The sequence below is a fragment of the Microtus oregoni genome, unplaced genomic scaffold (assembly GCF_018167655.1).
Source record: "Microtus oregoni isolate MIOR12 unplaced genomic scaffold, Mior012 000009F_ref0000495, whole genome shotgun sequence".
NCBI classification, from domain to species: domain Eukaryota; kingdom Metazoa; phylum Chordata; class Mammalia; order Rodentia; family Cricetidae; genus Microtus; species Microtus oregoni.
This window is the reverse complement of record NW_024543068.1, coordinates 56,749,226-56,772,242: the sequence shown is the minus strand read 5'-3', so window position 1 is coordinate 56,772,242 and position 23,017 is coordinate 56,749,226. Positions and strand designations below refer to the sequence as shown.

Below are 23,017 nucleotides of genomic sequence, written 5' to 3'. Positions count from 1 at the left end.
AAATGATTATAAAGAAACAAAAGAATGTATAAAAACAAAATATATTCATTTAAAATTAAATTTCTATGTCTTGTGGGTACTTTTAAAAACAAAATATATTCATTTAAAATTAAATTTCTATGTCTTGTGGGTACTTCTAAATATATTTCTATTCTTGTTAGTGAGGATACATACTTTTTTTAGATGTATATATTTAGATATATGTTGTGATTAGGTTCTTTTTTAAATTACACTTATGTGTGTATGTGTGTGTGCCTGCCATGTACACATGTCATGGCTAGAGGACTCCTCTCAGGAATTGGTTCTTTCCTTCCATCAGATGGGTTCTGGGGATGGAACTTAGGTTGTCAGGCTTGGCAGTGAGCAATGTTACCCACTGAGTCAAAGAGGAACACATTGCTGATGGCTGTACTATTAATGTATTAATCATTACCTATTTCCAATATTTTAGAAATAGTCTTGAGTTTTCAAAATGTATCCTAGATTTTTTTTTAATTTTGTTATTATAGAAGCTGGCAGTGTTCGCACACACCCTTAATCCCAGCACTCAGGGAGACAGAGACTGGTGGATATCTGTAAATTTAAGGCCAACTGGTCTACAAAGTGATTTCCAGGACAGCCAGAGCTGTTGTTATACAGAGAAACCCTGTCTTGGGGAAAAAAAAAGTGGAGTGTGGTGGGTTGAGGATTAGCTCAATGATAGAGTGCTTAAGGCCCTGGGTTTTGTCTTCAGCTCCAAGCAGGGGGGCAGGGGGTGGGGGTGGGGAACAACAGAAATATATCATTATAATTATTTTTTTACAATTTTGAAAAGTAATATGATTTTTTATAATCTTTGATGGTCAGTGGTCAAGCTTTACTGGTGAGTAGTTGATAAGTACATAAGGTTTGAATTGCATTTCTTTAGAAATTGAAAGTAATGCGGATGTTTTGTTGTGTATTGTGAAAAATTTCTGTATAGCTTTGTATTGTAAGATTTTGGTAATGCTAAAAATGAAAATGTTGTGCTATTTATTATTCATGCATTTTTCAAAGTTATGGAAAAAGATCTTGTTAGAGTGCCAAATATGTTAAAGACAGATGATAAAAAAATATTATTTTAAAGTAAAAACTAAAGTCAGAGGGAACATTTTAGCATCAGCTGAGAATTATGATTGGAATATAGAAACTATTAACATAATAAAAAATCTATATAGTGTTTCCCTGCCAGAGAGTTTTTTGCTTAGGTTTATTATCAAAATATCTCGATTAAGTAGAAGAAACAAAGGCAAAGAGAGATCTTTTGGCTTGCCGAAGTCTGGGTATGTTGTACCAGTTCATTAGAGCCCTGTAAGCCACTGTTTGAGCTAATGGGCCTGTTTCCTTGAAATTATAAAAGTATATGCCGTTAACACTGGTTGACCCAAGTTCACTCTCTAATTCAAGCAACAGTATAGCGTTGGTTTTTGTTGTTGTTGAAGGATATTTCTGTGCTTCTCTTCTCTCTTAATGGGATAACTTTTCTAAGTTATAGTCAGATTATTTTGAGAAACAAAATCTGAATTTTTTTGTAAGTAGTAATTGTAGCATAAAAGCTCAAGTATGGACATTTCTGTGCATTCCCTGTACAACTGAGCTGTTTTTAAAGATACATGAGAAGCCACAAATAGCAGTTTTTAAAATACAATACTTAGTCTAATATTTTTTGCATTATTGAAGCCACAAATTTGTTTAGTACTTGTATGTTTCTAAAATTTTCACAAAGGAATTTAAAACCCTCTAGTTTTTACTAATAAACTAATAACAGTAATAATGGATATTAGATTAAGAATCAGGTTAAAAAACTGGGTGTAATGGTACGCACCTTTAATCCCAGCAAAGGCAGGTTGGGTTTCTGAGTTCAAGTTTAGCCTGGTCTACAGAGTGAGTTCCAAAACATCCAGGGCTACACAGAGAAACCCTATGTGTAAGAAAATCAGATCATATTATTTTTATGAAAAATTGCATATCAAATTACATTTTAGAATTTATGAAGATTCTTGTTTCCATGGTATCAGGTTTTTTTCACACTTATGCACTTAATACAAGTATTCATATAAGCTACTAATTTGGAAAGATGCTACAGCTGGTGATTTATTTTTTTATAGGTAAAAGTTTCTTTTTTATTTTTTTAACGTTTATTCTTTGTAGATGCCACGTGATGCGTTCTGATCCCACCTACCTCCCTGTCCACTTGCATCTACCCTCTGCCCTTACAATGTAACCCCCCTCAATCCCCTTCCACAAAAAAACTCAAAAGAAAATCTAAACAAAACAAAGAAGCAAACAGAATAAAAACAAAAAACAACAAAAAGAATTTTATCATGGAATCTGTAGTGTGGTCCTTTAGTTCACTCATCTTTACTTGCCAGGGTTCATTGTCACATGTCTCCAGTCTGGCTGGAGGCCTCTGATTTCTGCTGCAGTATCACTAATGGGCTCTCACTGGGGCTTGTCTTTGTATCCTGTTATTGTCCTGTTTCGGGGAGATCCTTCTGTTTTGGATCTGTAAGTTCGCCCCCTTCACATGCTCCAACAGTTCATGGATATTGGGGTGGACCAGCTCATAGCCCTGGTTCTGGGTCTGGGTTGTAACTGGTTGGTCAGCCGGCCAGCTTTCCCTCATAGTTACTGTCTGGGTGAGCTCTCCATCATTGCCTCGACTAGCTCACCTAGTGCAACCTACACAGCTGGTGATTTAAATAAAGTTTTATATTATAAAGTAATTTCATGGGTTGGTTCTTTTTACCTTATAAACTGGGTGTACAGTTTGCCTTTACTAATGATAATTGAGCAGCATATGGGAATCTAACCTCCAAATACAGGTCAAAATTGTTTTCCAGAACTTATGTTTTTCTTCTAGTTATAAATATTCTTATTGTACATTCTTAATTCCTAAAAGTTTGTGGCTAGTTCTGATATTATATTTTTCATGAGTTTGTAAGTAAAAAATTCAGCTTAGTGAAATATTTTAATTATTCGTATTTGGGGGGAAAGTATATATGTAAAGGGAATTTCTATCCCAGAAAATCACTCTTGAAGCTCTATTACTCCAGAAAGAGTGCTTTCCCAAAGAATACTTAACATTGTCAACTCTGTTTCTGATACTGGAGCTCAAAAAAGAATGGAATTTTCTATTTCAAGCCAATTCAGAAATTTCATTTGACTTCTCGGTTTTAATTCTTACACATCAAATACTTTGTTAGGACAGTAGAAACGGACCATCCTCTGCGATGTCAGTCCAGGAAGGAGTGGCCAGGGCTGTGTCAATAGTATAACTCATTACCTGTAAGAACAAATAAAAACTGTATCCACGCCTCTTTGTATCTCGTAAATATAGGCTGGGTGTGCTGCTGCATGCCACTAATCCTTGTACCTCAAAGGTAGCTGTCAGATAACCACGGCTCACTTCCATTACTTAGTGACATGATAAATCTGAGACTAGCTAGGGCTACATATGACCCCATCTACACAGGTTTTGTTGATGACTATAGTATTTTTTTTAATTTATTAATTTTATGTCTATGGGAGTTTTGTCTTCCTGTGTGTCTGTATACAGTGTGTGTTCAGTGTTCACAAAGAGCAGAAGAAGATGTTGGATTTTCTTGGACAGGAGCTACAGACAGTTGTTAGCTGCCATGGAGGTGCCGGGAATGAGCCCAGATCCTTTGAAGATCAACAAGTACACTTAAGGCTGAGCCATCTCTCTAACCCTATTTATTATTGTAGACAGAGTTATACAGACAGGTGCTTGTTGTTTCCCATTGGTTTTTCTTTTCTGTTGCTTTCTTTGCATAATTTACTTACTTAAGATATTTATTATACAATATCAAATCCATTTCCACCTTGAAGCTGTCAGTTTGATCAGCTGTATTATATATTTAACAAAACTATATCAGGTTTTGTTTTCTGTGTAACATAACTAAATGGTTGCCTATGGTCCAGATGTCTTATTATTGTTGCTCTCAGAAAGGTGCCATTCTTTGTGTCTAGAGTTGGAAGGTGGGAAATTCTCTTGTAGGCTGTCATTCTACTACAGGTTCAGGAACATGCATTATCCTCCTTTACAGATATATGTTCAGTTGCTGCTGCTTTCTCATATCTGAATGGAGATATTACCATAATAAAGTCCTGTTAGTATTTGGATTGTTGCTGTGGAGAATCATTAACGTCATTGGCATAGTGTCTGTGTTATTTTTCTCATGTTCACTTGTGGTTTATCACTTTCTTTAGTTCTTTGCGTATACATCATGTGCATATTTTTCTAGATTTGTACATTATTATTACATTTTAATGCTATCAAAGCAATACCTAATTAAAATATTCCAATTGCTTATTGCTAGGGTATATGACAGCAGTCAGTTTTTGTTCATAGGGAATGGCACTACTCGGAGGTGTGGCCTTGTTGTAGGAAGTAAGTCACTAGGGGTGGGCTTTGAGGTTTCAGATGCTCAGGCCTGGCCCAGTATCACTCTCTGCCTTCCTGTTGTCTGCTGGTCCTGATGTCGGCTTTTTCTCCAGCACCATGTCTACATGCTGGCGCTATGTTTCCTGCCATGAGGGTCATGAACTGTAAACTAGACTGAAGTAAATGTTATCCTTTTATAAGAGTTGCCATGGTCATGCTATCTTTTCCTAGCAATAGAAACCCTAGCTAAGACAATCTTGTATCCTACAAGTCTACTACATTCATGCGTTAATCTTAGAGCTTTTGAAATAAATTACATAGACTTTTCTGTATATAGACAATAATGTCTGTACACAGAGATATCGTTTGCTTCTCCCAGAAACATACATGTTATATTTATTTATTTTCTCAGCATCTCTGATTTTAGATTGGATAGGAGTATATTTGGCAGCTGTCTGTCATGAGTCTTAAGCATCTCTGAATCTTCTTGCTGAATTTGACAAGAATGCAAGCTCTGACTGTTCTTTATCTGGTCTCTTTCCCAGGGATGTTCTCCCTTGAGGGATGAAGTAATGACTCCCCAGACAAAGAACAGATGGATAGATTTGCTCTGCTTGTTCTGAAAACGATCCATTTCCAACTTTGGTCTTCTTTAGCTGTGATAGAATCCCACATCATTCTAGAGCCCATGGTAGAGGGCCATGTAGTTTTTATATCACATACCTTCTGTTTGTGTCTGTGAAATAGTAGCAGACTAGCATCGTGGCTTATAAGCAGACTGGACTGTATCCCAGAACCTTTACAATTTTTGATATTTTTGGTTCAAGGACATGATATTGGCAAAGGTAATGCTTTGTGCTATTTTGTCTGTTTAAGGTAGAGCAGCTGTCAAGAGTAAGTCTTCAAAGCTTCTGCTCTACCTGCTAGTGAATTTAGTCGAAGATGCAGTGGATAAAGCTGCTGGAATGGTGCTTTGGCTGTTGTTCATTTTCTAGACTGGGATGGAAGGGAAAACGTGAGTTCATGCGTGAGACAGCAAGCTGCAGGGACACAGGGCAGTGTGGTGTAGCCATTGAATCAAGAGCTACAGTGAAAGGTGGCAATAGTGAGGATACAGAACTGAGTAGACTTATATGTGTTACATTCATCTGTTGAGCAGTCACCATGAGATTTGGGTGTAGATAAAAAAGGGTTTCATATTGCTGCAGGTGTTCCTTGTGCCTGCATTCTGAGGTTTCCTTCTTTCTTTTTACTTCAAACTCAGCTGCCTAGGTAAAATCCAGGTGAGAGGAGCCTCCTGAAGAGGAAAGAATACACTCTTGTTGCTGGAGACAGAGATGTCTGTCAATTTGTGCAGACTTTGTGGGGGAAAGCTCAGTTGCAAGGAGGAGACACTGAGTCAGGCTAGAGCTGCAGCAGGAGGCACAGGGTTGGGGTAGAGGAGGGAGAATGTATCACCTGGTATGAGGAGCCAAAGCGAAAGAACAGCCTTCCCATGCCAGAGTTCTCCCTTGCAAGTCTTCCACTCACCAATCCCTGGGCCAGAGAATAATGTAGCCTCTTAGAGACTCTGACTATAGTTGCTCTGTTTGTTCAATGTCTTGTTCTGTGATTTGCAGGCAAGTAGCAACTGCTCAAATTCAAAGAAGCTGAAGTATGGCTGGGGCCTCAGGACCTACCCATTGCTCTTATTCTGTTATTCTGACAGCCCTGCTGGATAAATATTTAATGCTGTGATTTTGGTGTTCTTATGTAGATAGTATGGATACTTTCAGATTTTAAAGGTGACTCTCACAGTAGTGGTTTACTACATGTCAAGAAGTATTTACAAAAACCCAATAGAAAGGAGAGTAATCACAGCTAGTTCAAAAGCCTAGTGGCTCCTGGCGAACTCAGTCTATTTCCCAGTACAGCAGTGCTGATGTGGGATGTCCTGTATATGTGATGCTTTTATTAGTTGATGAATAAAGCTTTTTCAGCCAATAGCTTAGCAGAGCAAATCCGGGTGGGAAATATGAACACACACACACACACACACACACACACACACACACACACAGAGAGAGAGAGAGAGAGAGAGAGAGAGAGAGAGAGAGAGAGTAGGCAGAGTCAAAGAGACGCCATGTAGCTGCTGAAGGAGGCAGATGCCATTTAGCTGCCCAAGAAGCAAGAGGTAACAAACAACAAGCCTCATGGTGAAATACAAAATAATACAAATGGGTTAATTTAAGATATAAGCAGTCTCTGTGTTTACACAGTACCACCCTCCTGACCCAGCTACCAAGTGCACCTCCCCCACTCCCTCCCTTCCCACCCTTTTCTTTCTCTCAAAATTTTTATGCTGTACTGGGGATTGAACATAAATCTCATCATACTAGGCTAGTATCATTGAGCAATGAATTGTAAAATTCTCTTTATTTGAGATAGTTTTATTATGCTGTCACACTGACTTTTAATGCTTATCTCTGAAGTACTAAACTTAAACTATTTCCTCATTAGTTTTGTTCGTTCCTGTGCTAAAATTTGAAGCAGGCTGTAACATGAGGACCTGCTTGTTGTTGGGGTTTCTGTCCCTCCTGGTCCCCGCAATCATTAAGTCTCAAAGAAATCACACAGAGGTCTATATTAGTTATAAACTGATTGGCCTAGTAGCTCAGACTTCTTATTAACTCTTATAACTTACATTAACCAATTATTCTTGTCTGTGCTAGCCACATGGCTTGGTACCTTATTCAGCTGGTGGGAATGCAAACTTGTGCAACCACTTTGGAAATCAGTGTGGTGGTTTCTCAGGAAATTCGGGATCAACCTACTCAGGATCCAGCAATACCACTCTTGGGAATATACCCAAGATATGCCCAATCATACTACAAAAGCATTTGTTCAACTATGTTCATAGCAGCATTATTTGTAATAGCAAGAACCTGGAAACAACCTAGATGCCCCTCAATGGAAGAATGGATAAAGAAAGTGAGGAATATATACACATTAGTAGTAGTAGTACTACTCAGAGGTAAAAAACAATGACATCTTGAATTTTGCATACAAATGGATGACAATAGAAAACACTATCCTGAGTGAGATAACCCAGAACCAAAAAGATGAATATGGTATGTACTCACTCATTTGTGGACTCTAGCCATAAACCAAGGTCATTAAGCCCATAGTTCACAAGCACAGAGAAGCCAAATAACAAGGTGAACCCAAGGAAAACCATATATAGATCCTCCTGGAAATTGGAAGCAAACAAGATTACAGGGCAAATAATTTCCTTGAGACATTAAGCTATGAAAACAAGTTGCCATAAAGATAGTTTGGTTTATAATGCCTGCAGTTTGCAAATTTCTAATTCTGCCTGGGTCAGTTATTACACTTGATATGACATCATGTCCATATATGCATGTGTAGTGAAATTTGGAAATGGGAGTTTTCAGTATCCATAGTAGCTTTCAGTTGTGAACATGTGTTCTGTGTTTCAGCTTGATGACTGAAGGGTTATCCCTCATCCTACCCCACCCCCAGTCACATCTCCACTTCCTTTCCTTAGGTCTGTGAGCTTTTCAGTTGTGTTCACAGAGAGTTGCTACCTATCTCTCAGGGTTTCTGTGTCCCTACGCTCACACCAGAGTTGGTGGAAATGATTCATGATGCGCTTTGTGCTGGTACTGTATCCTCCAATGCCTGCTGGCCCTTCCTAAGCTTAGCCTGTGTGAGGTGCGTTCATGGACTGTGTCCTTGCTCTTTGTGACTGTGTGGTGAAGAAGGATTTGCGGATGGGTATGATTGCTTTTGCATATGTATCCTCCATGGATTCTTATATTCCTGTTAGCACACACTCACTTAGCCTTTAGTAAATTAATAAACATGTTACCTAAATAGTCTTCCTGGTGTCTGCTTTTAACTCTTCTGGGTACTCAGTTGCTCCTGTCCAATGTGTCCCTTAAGCCAACCATCTTTTCTGAGGATCTGGGCTGATTGGTACTCTGACTCTTGCTGCCTGACAATTCTGAGAAAGGTTTGTATCTGTAGAGAGCTTATCTTTCTGTTGTCATGAATGTGAACTGTGTCATTTCCAGTTCTTTCCATCCCATTTGGAAAGTAGAGTAACACCTACTGGGATTTCATTTGGGTTTGTATGGAATCTATAAATCTTTATGTTGGCTCTTCTGACCCATTGATGCTTATGTCTCTAACTTTGCATTGGTCACCTTTCATCTCTCACAGAATGGTTTTTACAGTTCTCGTGGATGTCAGGTGAAATTCTGAATTCCAGTTTTTTTCATATTACTCTTTAGAGTATTTGGCCTCTATTATCAGAAATGTATATTACATTTTTTGAATAGCCTTTTCCATTTACTGAAAACTCTCTTTTTCCTTATTTAATCTATAAACATAGAAAACTTGACAGATTGAGTTTTGAATATTGAACTAACCAGGTATTTCTGAGGTATGCCCTACTTGGTCATGGTAGAGTATTCTTTTTGATATTTTATGATTTTATTTGAGATTATTTTGATACTCTTTTGCCTGTCTGTTCATGAGGCACTTCTTTTATCAGCTTCGATTTACCTCCTTAGTATGTGATCAATACTACATTATCATTGCAAACTTGGATATGTTTTATTTTATATCACTTATTTCAGTGTGTTTTCTCACAGAACTTAATCTGTATATCAAGCTGACCTCGAACTCTCAAAGATCCACCTGCTTCTGCATACTGATTTCTGGGATTAAAGGCATGAGCCACCATTCCTGGCAAACATGCTTATATTTCTATTAGCTCTTTAATGAGGACCTGTTTTTAGTGAAGGTGGAGTTGTGAAGTCCCCAACTATGACTGCCGATTTGTTGCTTTCTTTTTTCACTTTTCCCAGCTTTAGCTTCATGTGTCTGTATATAGAATGTTCACATTTAGAGTTGTTATCATACAAATGTTTTATCCCTAGTAGAAATCCTGGTGTTAGTTTCAGGTTTGTTCTGTGTGGTTTGCAATACTTATAAATGTATTATCTGTGTACCTTTAAGGTATTTTTTCCTAGACACTAATGACTTTTCCTTTTTAAAGTCTATTCTGATTTTTTTATGAATTATAATGTAATGCAGGCAGATTTAATGTAATTGTCACACGATTAGACTAGTTTTCTCCTTTTTATTTTGTTTACACTATGTAATTTTCCCTTTCCTGCCTTTTTTGAGGATTAAGTAATTTTTTAGCTTTTCTTTTTTATTCTCTATTAGCACACTAACTTTATCATTTAGTTTTCTTTGGTGATTAGTTTAAAATTTAATGATGTAGATCTTAACTTACCACCATTTAATTACCATATATTGTATATAATATTAGAACCTTAGCACATATAATATCTGTTGATTCATACCATCTTTCATGCTGCTTATTTTACTTACGTTGTAAGAACTTAAAAATATTTCATTGCTATTTTTGCTTAGCCAGTCATTTTTTAAACAAATCTTAACTTTTTTGTTTGTTTGTTTGGTTGGTTGGTTGATTTTTTTCAAGGCAGGGTTTCTTCTCTGGGTAGCCCTGGCTGTCCTGGAACTCACTCTGTGGATCAGGCTGGCCTCAAACTCAGAGATTTCCCTGCCTCTGCCTCCTGAGTGCTGAGATTAAAGGCATACACCACTACTGCCAGGACTGATTTCTTTAAATACTTAAATATTTACAGTTTCTGTCTCTTTTCATGTCTTTTTGTGCAGAAGAGACTAGTGTGGGTATTATTTTCATTCTGAAAGAATGAAACTTTTTTGTAGCAAAGGATTGTTGGCAATAAATTCTACTTTATCTGAAACATATTCCTTGAGTTTTCATTATGTTTTGCTTGATGTAAAGGTCTGTACTAACTCTTTTGCTTAGGTATATTTAGTTTCTGATATTTGTGGTGTCATTATTCTTTGTTTCTTCTTTTTGTAATCTGTCTTTCCCCTGTGGATCCTTCTAAGTGTTCATTTTGCTTTATTGTTTTTGTAGTTCATTATAATGTGCTTTGTTGTTTATTATTGCTGATTTTGGATTATTGCTGTTCTTGAATATGTGCTTTTGATGTGGTTATTATTGCTGATGCTAGACTTTTTAAAAAGTCAAATTAAAAATATTTTGTATCTTCACTTTTTAAATACTTTTTAAGCTCTGGTATTGTCTTGGATAGCACCGAACCATTTTTTTTTTTTTTGAGGAAGGAAGGATCAGTTTGGGTACTTTTACTTCTGGATCTGGATGTATGGATCTTCTGTTTACAGAGTTTAATGTGTTGCTAAAATCCCGTATTAATTATTCAGTTTGAATATTTACTTTTCAGCACAAGAAATTTATCCAATTTCTCTTCCTCTTTCTCTCTCTGTAATTCTTCAGCCCCCTTCACCATTTTAAAAAGATTTTTTATGTGTATGCATGTTTTTCCTGCACATATATATGTGTGCCATGTGTGTGCAGAATCCACAGAGGCCAGACAAGGGCATCAGCTCTCTAGAACAAGTTGCAGACAGTTGTGAGTTGCTGTGTGAGTCCTGGGAACTATACCTGAGTCCTTTATAAGAGCAGCAAGTGCGCCTCACTTCTGAGCAGTCTCTCCAGCTCCTCCCCATCTAACTTTTTGAGGGAGGATCTCACTGAACCTGGAACTCACTGATTTGTCAAGGCTGGGTAGCAGTGAGCTCCATGAACCCACATGTCTCTGCTCCCTCGTTTTGGAATTACCGATAATTGCCACCATGCCTGGTTTTTATGTGAGTACTGGGGATCCAAACTGGGTTCCTCATGCTTCCATGGAAAGCACTTAACTCATTGAGCCTTTTCCTTATTCCTTGATAAATTTTTATAGTTTATCTATTGTGTTCTTGTTTCCTTTATGAACTAATTGTTATATATATATATATATCTTTCTTTCTCTCCTAATTATTTCATGTTTTGCATATTGATATTTCTGATAATGTTTTTGATGGATATTGGTCTTTGTTCTAATTCCATTATACTATGAATGGAATTTTGTCTTATTGTATTGAATGTTATACTTTGTCAGTCAGATACCTCCCTGATAGTAGACTTCCTGATGATTCTTTGCCTAGCCTTTCTGAATCTCTTTGTATGGATTTATAATTTCATAATCACTGAATACTTAAGAGGCCCTATATAGGAATTCATGAAACTATGTATTCCTCCCCCCAAAAAAGTACCATATAGAATTTTCTGGAAGTTTCTTTAAAAGTTTCTTTTTCTGTTTAACCTAGTCATAGAATTCTATCTCCCCTAACTTTCCTTAATCCTGTCTCGTAAACTCATTGTACTCATCATATCTGCTGGGGTTTTTCTCTTACATGATAGTTTCCCTAAGTATGTTTGGAATTCAACTGGGTAATTATGTCATAAAGCTCATTCATTGTCAGGTGTGGTGGTGCAAATATCCAATGAGACCATCCACTGGAGCATGGTCAGCTGACCAGGGTTCACATCCTTAAAGACAATGAATGGTCAACTGTTAATAGGTCCTTGGTTAGAGGTGTGGGTTTATATTGTGTGAGATAAAACACAAAACATTTTTACTCACCCCAGAAAGGGGGCCTATGACAGACCACAATATGGAGGCCACCAAAGTTCTACTTGGTGAACCAATGAATTTTATTGGAGTTACTTATAGGACTATAAGAGTATATATAAGCAACCGTATGAGTCAAGGGTTACATACAGACATGAAATGATTCAAAGACAGTTGCATCATCAAAGCCTTCCCTATATTAATGAAAGTTCACAAAAACTGGAAACCTTGAACATACTACACAGCCAAAACTTGTATGCAACTGCTTGTGTGTGTCTCCTTCACCCATGCTGGAAGGTTTACTGGCTCAATCTTCTGTAAGTAACCACAGCTGCTATGAGTTCCTGAGCCATTTTTGACCATGAATATTCTTATACCTCTACTACCCTATTAAAGAAAAGATCATGATCATGACTGGAGAAAAGAAATCACACCTACATATCTGTACAGGTTTATGTCTTTTCAAGTTTATTCCCTATAACTGCTAGTAAATTTACTCTTCTGCCTCCCGAGTGCTGGGATTAAAGGCGTGCACCACCACTGCCCGGCGCCCATCTTTAACTTCTGTGTCAATCAGAGATAAATGCATATTTTTTTTTATTTTAAACCCAGACGTCCTCCTATTCCTGCCTGCCTTGTTCATTGTGCTCTTGCATGTTTTATCTTTACCACCATACTACTGTAGTCTGTCAAAGATGTACAGAGATCTCACTTCCTGTTGATGTAAATTTTGTATCTATACCACCCAAAATTGATGATTTTCATAAAAACCACAACTCTTTGTCTGAAATATTTTTAATTGAGTTTAATTGCAAAGTAGAAAAACAAGCTTTAAAGTGTAATAAAGATTAGGACTATCAAGTGTTTCTATGATCAAGTTTTTATACTCATTTTTATGTGTATTTTGGCATTTTTTCCTCTTCATAATGTTTTCCTCATTGACAGTGTGTAAAAACTAATGAATTAGGACTTTTTAAATAAAAATAGTCAGAAATAGGAAGTAAACTTACTAAAAGGCAAAACGTCAAGAATAGGCTTTTTTTATATTTTTAATTTTGGGTATCAGACTAGATATAGGCAGTGCTGCAGGCGTCACCTCACCTCTACTGTTTTGCTTCTCTTCCACACAGCCTTCAACACAGCCACTGCCCCAACGTAGCACTGCTTTATCTTCTTGTTGTATTGATGATGTGGTTTGTCTTGGAGAATAAAACAAAAAATTATTATTTTTTGTTATTATAGAGTTTAAAAAAGCTATCAATTGAACTAAGTAGCAGTGGCTTCTTAAGGATAATTTTTATACTTAGAAACATGAAAGCCAACAGGTCTTTTAAATACAGATGAATTATTTACATATTTTATATGCATACATATATATATATATATATATAAGATCTTAAAGAGTAAGATTACTTATGAGGACTAAAGATACTTGAAAAAAACTACATGTTCTTACAACAGTTTGTTCCATTCTTTTTTTCCTGTAACACAGTTATTCCTCCCCCGCTCCCCACACAACAGATTTGTACTGTAAGAATAGCATCATGGTGCAGCCTGTAGCTCCCAGAGGTAAAACACACAGTACTAAATTTCCATCTGTAGATTTTAGTTTTCATATTTCATGTTATTTCCTGACTTCAAGTCAAATTTGAAATGAATTTAAGCTTTCAAGGACTAAATTTCTGTTGGCTTTTCTTAAGAAGTTACATGGTATACTAGTTAGTTACTCTGTAGTTGGGTTAGACATTTTGTTACATGCAATTAATCATCGATTATTTCCATTTAACCATATTCACCATCACTTGGAAGTTACTTTGTGTCTTAAATTTTAATTGCTTACTTTTATCTTACTTGGTTAGCTTTAAAATGATTGTTAACTCTTATTACATGTATGCATTCCTGGCAAGCCTGGAACTTCCTTTGGAGACCAACTTGATCTCTGCCTCTGCTTAGGCGTGCTGAGATTAAGAGATGCTACTACCATCACTCACAAGACTACCAGCAAGTTCAATATAAATAGTGGTGTCAATTATTTCAGATTGTTGAATCAAAAAGCTCATAGCAGGGATATTTCAGTTAAAATTATAATATATAATTGGTGCACTGTCTTTAGAAAGCTGAACAGAACCTTGTTACCTGAGGAAATTACTCTGTGAAAACATTAGGTAATTTAATGTTGAAAGTTTTGACTAATTATAACTTGTCTTAGAAGATCCTTAATTTGTAGTGGTGTATTTTCTATGCCAAGAACATGGAACACATTTGGTGTTACTGATGTTTAGGAAATGGAGTCATTTAGATATTGGGTGAATATAACCCTGCCTGTTGGTCTCTCTTAATTTTCTCGAGTCCTCAGGTTCTATATATAGTAACTCCCAAGACTCATATAAAAGTGGGAGAATTCTTGCACTTCCTAACGCCTAAGCTTTTATGAATATTATATCACTAGAAGGTTATTTATGTCTTACTTTCAGCTGTAATTTTTACTCACTTTCATGTGGGAATGTGACGTTGTCTAGGACATTATTGTAAGTGATAGAAAATCACTCTAGGGTGTCTGTCTGTGTGGCCAGACCTTTAACCACTATTTAGTACATTCTTTGTCTCCTTGTTTGTAAGGTACTAGGGGAACAAGGAAAATAATGAGTTTGTAGTTCAGTTAGACTAACTTACCATGATGTTTGTAGTGGGCATTCTTTTGGACCATCAACCAGCTCCCAAATCAAGACACAGATGCTTATTATTAATTATGAATGCCTGGCCTTTTATTATGCGTGTCCCACTTGATATTACAATTTATTTTTAACATGTTTCTATTCATCTACATTGTGACTTAGCTTTTTACCTTTCTTTCCTTCTGTATGTCCTACTCTATGTTTTGCTGACTGGCGGCTGCCTGACTGACTGACCCTGGGCGTCTCTCTCTCTCTCTCTCTCTCTCTCTCTCTCTCTCTTCCCCTCTCTTTCTTCTTTGTTCTCTCTCATTCTCTTCTCTTTCTGTCCTGTAGACAGTTTTTTTGGGGGGATTGTCAAATCACAAAAAAAAATGACATGGAGACATATTGTTAGTTATGAAAGCTTGGTCAATAGCTTAGGCTTGTTTTAACTAACACTTATAACTTATAACCCATTTCTATTTATCTATGTTTTGCTACATGATTGTGGCTTTACCTCTCCTCCTACATGCCTGTTCCCCCTCTGTCCACTGGTGACTTCTAACATCTCTGTTCTTCTTCCCAGCCTCCTCTGTGCCTAGAAATCCTGCTTAGCTAATGGCCGTTCTGCGTTTTATTAAACCATTAACAGTGACACATCTTCATGATGTACAAAAAGATTATTCTACAACATTTCCCTCTTTTTCCTAAATAAGAAATGTAAGTTCAACAAAGTTAGACAATATACAACAAGAACAATTATCAAGTAAGGATAATTTTGGATAATACTAGATTTACAGTATCCAGTCCATTTGTATTTGGCAAATTCAGAGAAAATACTCTATTATTAATCCTATCTTGGTAAGTCCAAAGTTTTGTACCTAATTTACCTTCTGTCTTAACTAATTGTATAGTCTTCAACTTCATCAAGGAGCATGGCAGGATATAATATTACCTGAGTAAGCAAGAAGTGCAGTGCAAGTACCACTCCTAAAGCATACAAATGATAGGACAGTCAACAAAGGCTCCTCTAAAATGTTGGGGCATCCATCTTTGGCCTATAAGCCTATAACGTCTTGCAGACCTTTATGTGAAGCAGGAAATTTGAAGGACTCTCCCATCTTGTTTTGGCAAAGTTCAGCAGTTGCTTTCTTTTGTATCCTCCATAGTATCTGGCAGAGTTTTCTATGAAGCAAGGATTGTGAAGGACTGTCCTCCTCTGTTTTGGCAAAGTTCAACAGTCTTTTACTTTGTGTCTACTTTGTATTGCATACAGTCAGTAGTCAAGGCAAGACCTGTTTTTTGCTCAATGCCTACCTTTACCACAATAAAAGCAAACTCCATATGGAAGTTCTTCAGTGCCCATCATCCTTTCTGAAGTAAATTGGTGTTGGAAGGAGCAGATGTGTCTCACTGTTATGAAAAACCTTAGGTCATTCAACATCTTAAATACCATATTCTATAGGTCTTTGAAGTGTTTGAAGATCACTTGTTTATCTAAAATATATCCCTGTATGATCTTGAAAACATACGTAACATGACTACAAGTTTGATTATTATAGATACCTAACTACTAACCTGCATTTTATATCTTGTATTTTTAAATTAGCTGAATATGCACAATACCCCAAACAAGAATAGAAACATGCACTTAGTATAACATGATAACTTTAAATTTTATCAATATACAAATAAGTGTACCAACTAAAATATTTGAGAGTAATGATTGTTCAACAATCTAACCTTTTATCTCATCATTTTTGTATTTTCCCTCTTTTGTTCTTAAGAAAGAGATCCTTGAATCTAATATCCTTTGTTTTTTTCCTGACCATGATCAATAACAATTTGTAGTCAAGCCCCCTAAACAATGACAAACATCCATATCCCACCACCACATGATCAAAAACAACAACAAAACCTACCCATTCTACTTCTTGGGAATGTGGACATTGTGTTCTCTAGACTGCTTCATGTTGTCTGGGGGTGCTGGCATCTTTTGGGGACCCTGATAAAATTAGTATAATTGTCAAGTCCTGTCTAAAGCAGTCTGTGAGGCTAAACTATCTCAGCCAGCAGTCTTGCAGTTGTTCTGGATGCAGAACTCTGAGATAATTGCAAGAGGCACTCTGAGAGACTAGATGACTGGGCCACCTGTTTTCATTGGTATATGGTCCCTTTGCTCTGAAAATACACACATTTTAAAGGTAACATACATATTTGCACTAACACAAATATGGACTCTGTGTTGTACACAAGTCAGCCAAAGATTTTTTTTTGTTGTTTTATGTTTGAGCAGGTGAAATATATATCACCTGTCTTATAGTTTTTCTATGTTTATTTCTTTATGTCTGTAGACAGGATTTTCAGGGGATCCTTCCCTGATCAAATCTGATCTCTGTCAACCTTGAGTGAATCCACAGCCTTCTGTTTCCTCTGGAAACAAAAACATAACCCTTTCCCCAATGCAACAAAAATACTTGCCTTCAGAATGTTTTTTTCTATGACTGTCTATACCCATTTTTTTTCAAGCGTACACACATTTTTAAACATAATGTAACCTGTTTAGAGGTCCTCCCCACCCCATCTGGATGTGGTGTTCTCTAATCTCATGAGGCAGATCGTAAGATGCTATGCCAGCTGCCAGCATGGCTCAGCTTTGTTCATGGTGCTGGTAGATGGTTCCAACCTGCAGACACTCTCTATAGCTGAGCCTGTCTGAGAGACTGTGGTCACCACAAAGCCTCCTTTGACTCCTGTGTTCTGAACTTTACAAAAAAAAAAAAAAAAAGCCTTCTCAGGCCGTATGTCGATATATGTGCCCCATATGTAGTTGGATAATTTTTGGGGCTGCCAGCTCACAAAAAATAACTTGGAGACTTATTAATTATGAACACTCAGCTGATAGCTTAGGCTTCTTTCTAACTAACTCTTCTAACTTAAATTAACCCATTTTCATTCATCTGCATATTGCCATGTGACTTGTGGCTTTACCTCTCCTCCTGAATATCTGTTCCCTTTCTTTTCAATGGTTTCTCCTTATGTCTCCGCCCTTTTCCCCAATAGAAGCAGCTGGGTTTAGAGAAAAGTATGGCTGACTTGGCAGAATGAATGGCTTACCACTTACCCTGAGTTCCAATCCTTACTAGAAGTTGTTTTGTGAGGGATGATAGAGTGTCACTTGGGATGTGATTGATTTTAGGTATGTATTGGACACCTAAGCTCTAGTACTGACCTGTATCTGAGGATTTGGAATCCAGTAAAAAATAGAAGAGAAGAGACATATTTGAAAGTTGTTTCATATAGGTGGGAATTGAATATGCAGCATATGAAATCCATTCTTCTAAGGAGGCGAAAGCGGTGATCTTTTTGAGCAGCTGTAGTACTCAGTGAATGAGTTCAGGGAGAGATGGCAGAGACCTACAGAGGGTAGTAGCTAGGAAGGTTGGAAAGCCATGGCTTTCATGTGATAGAAGCCAAGAGAAAATGATGGTTAGTCTTGCCATATATTGTGAGATACCAAAGAAAATAAGAATTGTAAAGTAGGCTTAGGATTTAGGAAATGAGTATTCTCTTTTTTTGAATCTCAGCAAAACAGCACCAGAAATAAAGTGCTCACACAAGCACTGGCTCAGGGCACAAACACCAGAAATAAGGTGCTTACACGAGCCATAGGGTCAGGGGGATGAGGGTACATGCACCAGAAATAAGGTGCTCACACAAGTCCTAGGATCAGGGGGATGAGGGTACATGCACCAGAAATAAGGTGCTCACACAGGCACTGGGATCAGGGGGATGAGGGTATATGCACCAGAAATAAGGTGCTCACACAAGTCCTAGGATCAGGGGGATGAGGGTACATGCACCAGAAATAAGGTGCTCACACGGGCACTGGGATCAGGGGGATGAGGGTACATGCACCAGAAATAAGGTGCTCACACAGGCACTGGGATCAGGGCATATAAACTAGAAATAAGGGGCTCCCATAAACACTGGGATCAGAGCACACGTACTGAAGCATCTCTTCTAGAGGACCCATTCAGTGAACAAATGATTCTAGATGCTAAACCTTGAAATATTAACTTGTATGTGTGTGTATGGGAGGGGCAATGAAAAAGCAATGTATTTAAGAATAAAATTAATTTAAGGGCATTTAGTTTTGACTCTGAAGTTATTCTCAAAATGTGATAACTGCAGATTTAGATTATAAGAGAAACGGAAATCGGTGCTATATGGCATGAATGTGAAATAACAGATTCAGTGCAAGGTCTCCCAGGGTCTAGAGGGTCCATCCTGTGATTCTACTGCATACAAATGCTTGTTAGCATTTCTTCTCGTATGTGTTAAATGTGTGAATCTCGAATTTACCTCATTTATATACCTTGTATATAAATGCATATTCTTTAATGATTTTAGCAGTTTCACTCTGTGTGTATATATTAGTTATTTATTGTAAAAAAATCAAAAGTCTAAAACAAGTATTTATTAAATTGCAGTTTTTAAATTAGTTCTCTGAGAGTTTCATTCGGTGTGTTTTGGTCACATGCACCCTTCCTCTCCCAGCTCTCTCCTGATTCATACCCCCTTCCCTGTCCACCAACTTTCAAACTCGGTAGCCGAGTTGGTGCTGTTCCAGCTTCACTGGCTGTGTGCTCTCACCCTGGACAGCGGTTGGCTCAGCAGGGCTGCACTGTTGGAGAAACTGGTGTCTTGCGCTTCCAGCAGCTACAGGTGCCAATGTGCTCAGCTTCCTCTTCATGCTGCGTACTGTCACAGCAGCGGTGAGTTCCTATGTACAGTTGTGCTTCTGTGTCTAGAGGAACCGTTCCCTTCTTTTTGCTGGTGTCGTAGGGATAATTAGAGTCCCATGAACATCCATGTCTTATTTTCTAAAACCATGGGTATGATATATTAAAAAAAAGAAAGTAAGATTACAGTTGCAGATAAGTTGGGGGTTCTCTGTGTGGGCTCAGCCTAATACACGAGCTCTTAAACATGGGAATCATTTTCAGCAGACGTCAGAAGAAATGAGTCAGAGAGATGAGGCAGAAAGATGTTCAGAGAGATTCAAAGTGTGAGATGGAGTAGGGGCTGTGAGCCAAGGAATGTGGGTGGCCTCAGCAACTAATATTCCCTACCTGATAGCTAGCATAGAGTTAGGGAACACAGACCCACAGCTATATGGAACTTAATTCTGCCAGAGACTTGAAGGCACATATTCTTCCCAGGACCTGTAATAAGTAATGGATGTCGCCAACACCTTTCCTGCCTTTTGATGCCTAGAGCAAAGAAAGAGGTTGAGTCCACTGGACTTATAACTTAGAAAGCTGTAAGATGGTAAATTGTATTGTTTTAGGCATTTATTTTCTTATATTTAGTAATAATAGTTAATAATACACGTCACGAAACTCAAACATCACTTCAGTGGTTCTAGCTCAGGGTCTCATGACATTGCAGTGAATCACGTCCAGGGCTGGAGAAAATACTGCCTCTCTGGTGGTTGTGGGTAGGCCTCAGTTCCTTACCCTAAATTCTTTATAGTTAATAGCTTGGCACCTTTCTCAGAAAGAGTTAGGTAGGGTCAAGAGACAATGAGATCATGTTGATACACAAAGTAGAAGCCACTGACAACTGGGGCAGACTGAGAAGCCAATGATAATGGCACTGGGATTTGTCTCTACTGCATGTACTGGCTTTTTGGGATCCTAGTCTATTTGAATGCTCACCTTCCTAAGCCTGGATGGATGGGGGGGAGGGCCTAGGACTTCCCACAGGGCAGGATACCCTGCCCTCTTTTAGGACTGGAGGGTAAGTGGGGGAGCGGGAGGGAAGTGGGAGAAGGGGAGGAAGTGGAAATTTTGATTCCTAGTATTAATAAAGTAATAAAAAATCAAAGTAGAAGCCATAATGTTTTTATATCTTAACTGTGATGTATCATCATGTATAACTTACACAGAATGTTACCAGAAGGCAGAGTTTATTGGGAAGACAAGATAGATGAGAGGTACCATGGGATGTTTGTGTCTCGGATGACAACTGCCAGCTTACATATGATCTCATTAGACACAGCTAGTCAACTATTGAGTCTCTTTAAATTGAGGTTACTCATTCAAAACTGAAGTTTTACATTGTCTTTCTTGAAATCAACTTAAGCTAGTTTAAGCAAATAAAGGATTTTGGTTTGGTTTGGTTTAGTTTCCATAGGGGACATAGATGCAGGGTCTTGTGCATGCACAATAAGTTCTCAACCACCCAGCTATGTCCCAGACCAATAAAGGATTTTTTTAAAAAAAAAATATGTATTATAGCCAGCACTTGCCACTTTTGATTAAGAATTTTAAGATATTTTTAGGACAGTTTTAAGGAGTACTTGAAAATAAACCATCATTGCCTGACCTTTGCATAGATGATCGTTTCTGAGGTTGTCAGGTTTGGTCTTCTCAGTTTGCAGTTCTATAGATTTAGGGGAGGGGTCTCCTAGAGGGCTGATCAGCTGTGCTGCTGTAAGGATACCCATCTCATAGTCTGTTTGAATCAATGCAGTGGGCAGTCTGTGGGTGTTCACAGCAGGGCCGCTTCTGTGCTCTTGACAGTTTGAGGACCGGTGCCCAGGACAGGGTGTTTCTCTATTGCCTGTCTCACACATGGCTGCTCAGTAGATATTGTTAAATGAATAGCTGATGTGGCAGTGTGGTCACGGATCCATTTTAAAAATACTTTTCCACAAACACTAATCAGTCATCATAACTCATACTTTGAGCTACACCCTATATTACAAGACCAAAGAGTTTCTGTTTGCTCTAAAACTTGTTAGAGAATAAGAGAATCTATTTACAGCCGCACATCTGGTGAAGGACTAGGTTGCAAAATGAAATGGAACTCAGCTCAGCAAAAACTCAATGTAATTAATAAATGTACAATAGATTCAAATAGACATTTCTTAAAAGAAGACATAGGTGGTCAGCAGGTACGTGGGACAGTGCTCCAAGTCACGCATCACCAGACAGCTAGTTACTGCCTTATTCCACTTAGAATACCTGAATAAGTCCAACGGCAGCAAGTGCTAGCTGGACTGCAGAGAGGAACGTTGTGGACCAGACACTGCTGGTGGGAATGTGAATTAGTATAGACACCGTGGGAGACAGTCTGGAAGTTCCCAGAAAGCTAAAAATAGAACTGCCTTGTGATCAGCAATGCCGTGACTACAAAGAAAGTCAACGTGCTGACGAGACATCTGCACTCCCATGGTTGTTCTCAGAGGCTGACATGTAATCAGCCGTGTCTATCAGGTCATGAATGAACTTTTAAAATGTGCTACATATACATCGTGGGATATTCTTTGTTTTGAGACAGGGTTTCCCTGTGTATCCCTGGCTGTCCTGGAATCCAAAAGGTCATCTGTATCTGTAGCTATATCCATCTAGGTATGTGTGTTGGATATTAACTCCAGGGCCTCACACGCATGTAGTATATGTTCTCACACTGAGCTACAGCTCTAGACCCACCAAAGTCATTGTTATCACAGATCCAAAGTTTTAGGAATTTTTCATTGCTGTGACTAAATACTTGCCAAGAAACAAATTAAGGATAGAGGGTTTGACTTTCAATTTTAGGACACAGTCCACCATGGTGGAGAAGTCGTGAAGGCAGCTGGCAGCGTTGACATCAGTCAGAAGCAGAGAGGTGAATATAGTGTTCATATCCGTTTATTCCAGGGCTCTAGCCTTGCACAGTGCTGCTGCTGGCATTCAGGGCGGGGCTTCCTTCTTCTTTTTTTTTTTTTGGCGCTTTCTTATTTATTTATTTATTTATTCATTTATTTATTTATTAAAGATTTCTGCCTCCTCCCTGCCACCGCCTCCCATTTCCCTCCCCTCCCCCAATCAAGTCCTCCTCCCTCGTTAGCCCAAAGAGCAATCAGGGTTCCCTGCCCTGTGGGGAGTCCAAGGACCACCCACCTCCATCCAGGTCTAGTAAGGTGAGCATCCAAACTGCCTAGGCTCCCCCAAAGCCAGTACGTGCAGTAGGATCAAAAACCCATTGCCATTGTTCTTGAGTTCTCAGTAGTCCTCATTGTCCGCTATGTTCAGCGAGTCCGGTTTTATCCCATGCTTTTTCAGACCCGGGCCAGCTGGCCTTGGTGAGTTCCCGATAGAACATCCCTATTGTCTCAGTGTGTGGGTGCACCCCTCGCGGTCCTGAGTTCCTTGCTCGTGCTCTCTCTCTTTCTGCTCCTGATTTGGGCCTTGAGATTTCAGTCCGGTGATCCAATGTGGGTCTCTGTCTCTGTCTCCTTTCATCGCCTGATGAAGGTTAATATTCAGGAGGATGCCTATATGTTTTTCTTTGGGTTCTCCTTATTTAGCTTCTCTAGGATCACTGCAATCCCCATC

At 38.3% G+C, this 23,017-nt stretch overlaps 1 protein-coding gene across 2 annotated transcripts in view; it reads left to right on the top strand.

Annotated features, from left to right (window-relative positions):
- Cog5 (component of oligomeric golgi complex 5) overlaps window positions 1-23,017 on the top strand; it is a 235,607-nt gene that overhangs the window by 75,711 nt on the left and 136,879 nt on the right. Inside the window, exon 7 of one of the 2 annotated variants that reach the window (XM_041657978.1) lies at window positions 19,241-19,405. The exons of the other annotated variant lie outside the window; for it this stretch is intronic. Within the exon in view, the coding sequence (XP_041513912.1) occupies window positions 19,241-19,405 (165 nt within the window). The remainder of the gene's footprint in view (window positions 1-19,240; window positions 19,406-23,017) is intronic. 2 annotated transcript variants of the gene reach the window in all.